Source organism: Aegilops tauschii, chromosome 4, assembly GCF_002575655.3.
Source record: "Aegilops tauschii subsp. strangulata cultivar AL8/78 chromosome 4, Aet v6.0, whole genome shotgun sequence".
NCBI classification, from domain to species: Eukaryota; Viridiplantae; Streptophyta; class Magnoliopsida; order Poales; family Poaceae; genus Aegilops; species Aegilops tauschii.
In genome coordinates this window covers 183,069,611-183,072,528 of record NC_053038.3, presented here as the reverse complement: position 1 = coordinate 183,072,528, position 2,918 = coordinate 183,069,611, and the positions used below count along the sequence as shown (strand labels likewise).

The 2,918-nt window shown below is 59.1% G+C and overlaps 1 protein-coding gene across 1 annotated transcript; it reads left to right on the top strand.

The window, feature by feature from the left end:
* Positions 1-1,451: 1,451 nt before the first annotated feature.
* On the top strand, positions 1,452-1,799 carry LOC109738371 (uncharacterized). The gene has a single exon (XM_020297468.1). The coding sequence runs from the start codon at positions 1,452-1,454 to the stop codon at positions 1,797-1,799; it is 348 nt and encodes a 115-aa protein (XP_020153057.1).
* The last annotated feature ends 1,119 nt before the right edge of the window (positions 1,800-2,918 follow it).

The following is a 2,918-nucleotide window of genomic DNA, read 5'->3' as shown; positions in this document are numbered from 1 at the left end:
AGTATAAGAGTTGGAGAATTTATTTGATTTTTAGAGCACTTGTAAGCATCAGTCAAACATTCAATCAAAGCAAAGACAAAACACTCAAAAGTTTTTGTCAGACCACATTTTATCATGTTTATTAGTTTAAGTGTTGTGGCATGAAAATCAGGGTGTGACAGTCGCACAGGGGGATCGAGGCCAATCCGGAGAAGGTCAAAGCAATAGAAGACATGAGCCCGCCGCAAACCCTCAAGGAAATGAGAAGCTCGTAGGCTGCGTGACCTCGCTGGGGCGCTTCATCTCCAAGCTGGGGGAACGCGCCCTACCGTTCTTCAAGCTGATGAAGAAGGGCCCGTTCGAGTGGACCCCAGAGGCTGACCTGGCGTTTCAAGACCTCAAGAGATACTTGACCAGCCCACCGGTGATGTTAGCGCCTCTTCCCCTCGAGCCCCTAGTGCTCTACCTGGCTGGCATGCCCCACTCAGCCAGCGTGGCATTGGTGGCTGTCCGGGAGGAGCGCCAGGCCAAGAGCGCGCCTCTAATGCCACACCCTCAGCTGGGACGACGCGACACCAAGGCGACGCTGCTAAAGCCACGACGACACCCGTAGATGATCAGGCCCTACAAGACGGCACTCCTAGGCCTGCGGAGGCCCCGACGGGTGACCAAGCCCCTGAGGATACCCCACCTCGGGAGGCGCCACATCCTCCGGGTGCCGCGAGCTCCATCGACACTCCTGCCCTCGTTGAACACCCGGTGTACTTCGTCAGCACGGTGTTGCGGGACGCGTGGACACGATACCCCATGCCACAGAAGCTTTTGCTCGCACTCTTGGTGGCCTCGTGCAAGCTGCGTCATTACTTTCAAGGCCACCCAACTAAGGTCGTCTCAGCCTACCCACTGGAGAGAGTGCTCCGGAGCTCCAATGCTGCGGGAAGAGTCGCCGAGTGGAACATCGAATTGCAAGCGTTTCAGCTGGAGTTCAGCACAACCAGGGTCATCCAGGGAGCCACCCTCGCCGACTTCGTGGTAGAATGGACCGACGCCTCGGTGCCCATAGCAGGCGAGAGCCGATCCCTCTCGCCAGGAAGTGAAGCGCCAGATGGCTGGGTCATGTACTTTTATGGAGCTTTCGCACGCCAAGGTGCGGGGGCCGGCGCCGTGCTCATCTCCCCTACTCGAGACCAGCTATACTATGCTGTGCAGCTCTGGTTCCAGTGGGGTGAGAAGGTCTCCAATAACATCACGGAATATGAAGGGTTGATCACCGGCCTCAAGGCCGCTGCGGCCTTGGGGGTAAAGTGTCTCACCATCAAGGGCGACTCGTAGCTCCTCGTCAACTTCTCCAACAAGGTGTACGAGTCGAGGGACGAGCACATACTGATCAGCTCAAGTGCGCAGCCACTGCCGGCGCGCTCCCGATTCTTTACTCTCCCACCATCAGTAACATCCTCGTCACCAAGACACTCATGGATGGCGGCGCGGGGCTCAATGTCCTCTCCGTCGAGACGTTCGGCACGCTCCAGGTGCCGTATGACCAGCTTCAGCCTACCAAGTCTTTTTCGGGAGTGATCGATGGCTCCAACGTCCCCATAGGGCAAATCCGCCTCCCTATCACCTTCGGCAAGCGCGACAACTACCACACCGATTTCATCGACTTCGACATTACCCAGATCCTTGGATATCCGGCCCTGGCCAAGTTCATGGCTGTGAATCACTACGGCTACAATGTCTTCAAGATGCCAGGAAGCGGCGACATCATCATGATCGCCTGTGATGAAAAGGATACAATGTGCTCCCTCGAGCGCGCCTATTAGGACGCGGAGGTCGAGAACTGATATGACGAAGGGGTCATCTACCCCCCTGAGGTCATTCCAAAGAAGAAGAAAAAGCAGCTACTGTGCCGAGGCTCTTAGGAGGGTGGGGCATCCGATGATCGTGCCTCAGGCCTCGCGCCCACTGATGGGGCGCCTTCCCCACTTGCATAGGAAGGCGAGCCCGGCGCTCCTCTTAGGTTGGGCTCGAGGGCTCTCCTCTGGAGGGCCTCAGACCTGCCCAGTGTCACGAGGGAGGCGTTCGGGCACCATGTGGAGGAGTGCTTCAACGAGCGCTTCCGCGAGAAGAGCGCAGGGCGCGAGACGCCAGGTGCTCAGGAGTTCATCACCAAGGCGATCGAGGAGCTTCAGGAGGCGAGAGCCATGCGAGGCGAGCGTTGCCCCGCACCATTTCAGTGCAGCTCCCGCCCCTAACGTGGGTAGCGAGTTGCGGATTTGTGTCAACATCCCAGGGCTCAATAGAGCCGCGTCTTAGGAGCTCTTCTTGCCGTCCCACGTCGGCCGGTGTGAAGGCCCCGCTGACAGCTACGTACGCATGCATTTCAGTCTGCCGAATGCAGTTGCTGGGCAGCAGCACCACATGTGGGCCGTCCTGGAGGCTCATGAGGCCACACATAGGATGGTCCAGACGGAGGAGGTGATGGACCCTCACGAGCCTCAGGCCTAGCTCCCACTTATGGGGCGCCTTCCCCTCTTGCAAAGGAAGGCGAGCCCGGTGCTCCTCTTAGGCTGGGCTCGGGGGCTCTCCTCTGGAGAGGCCTCAGACCTGGCCAGCGTCACGAGGGAGGCATTTGGGCACCATGTGGAGGCGTGCTTCAACGAGCACTTCCGCGAGAAGAGCGCAGGGCTCGAGACGCCAGGTGCTCAGGAGTTCATCACCAAGGGGATCGAGGAGCTTCAGGAGGCGAGAGCCACGCGAGGCGAGCGTTGCCCCACACCACCCAGTGCACCTCCCGCCCCTGACGTGGGTAGCGAGCTGCGCGTCTGCGTCAACATCCCAGGGCTCAATAGAGCCGTGTCTCATGAGCTCTTCTTGCCGTCCCACGTCGGTCGGTGTGAAGGCCCCCCTCACAGCTATGTTCGCATGCCTTTCGGTCTGCC

What these genes read in the sequence shown, in the direction of transcription:
- LOC109738371 (XM_020297468.1), top strand. Translation starts at nt 1,452, where the DNA reads ATGGATGGCGGCGCGGGGCTCAATGTCCTCTCCGTCGAGACGTTCGGC.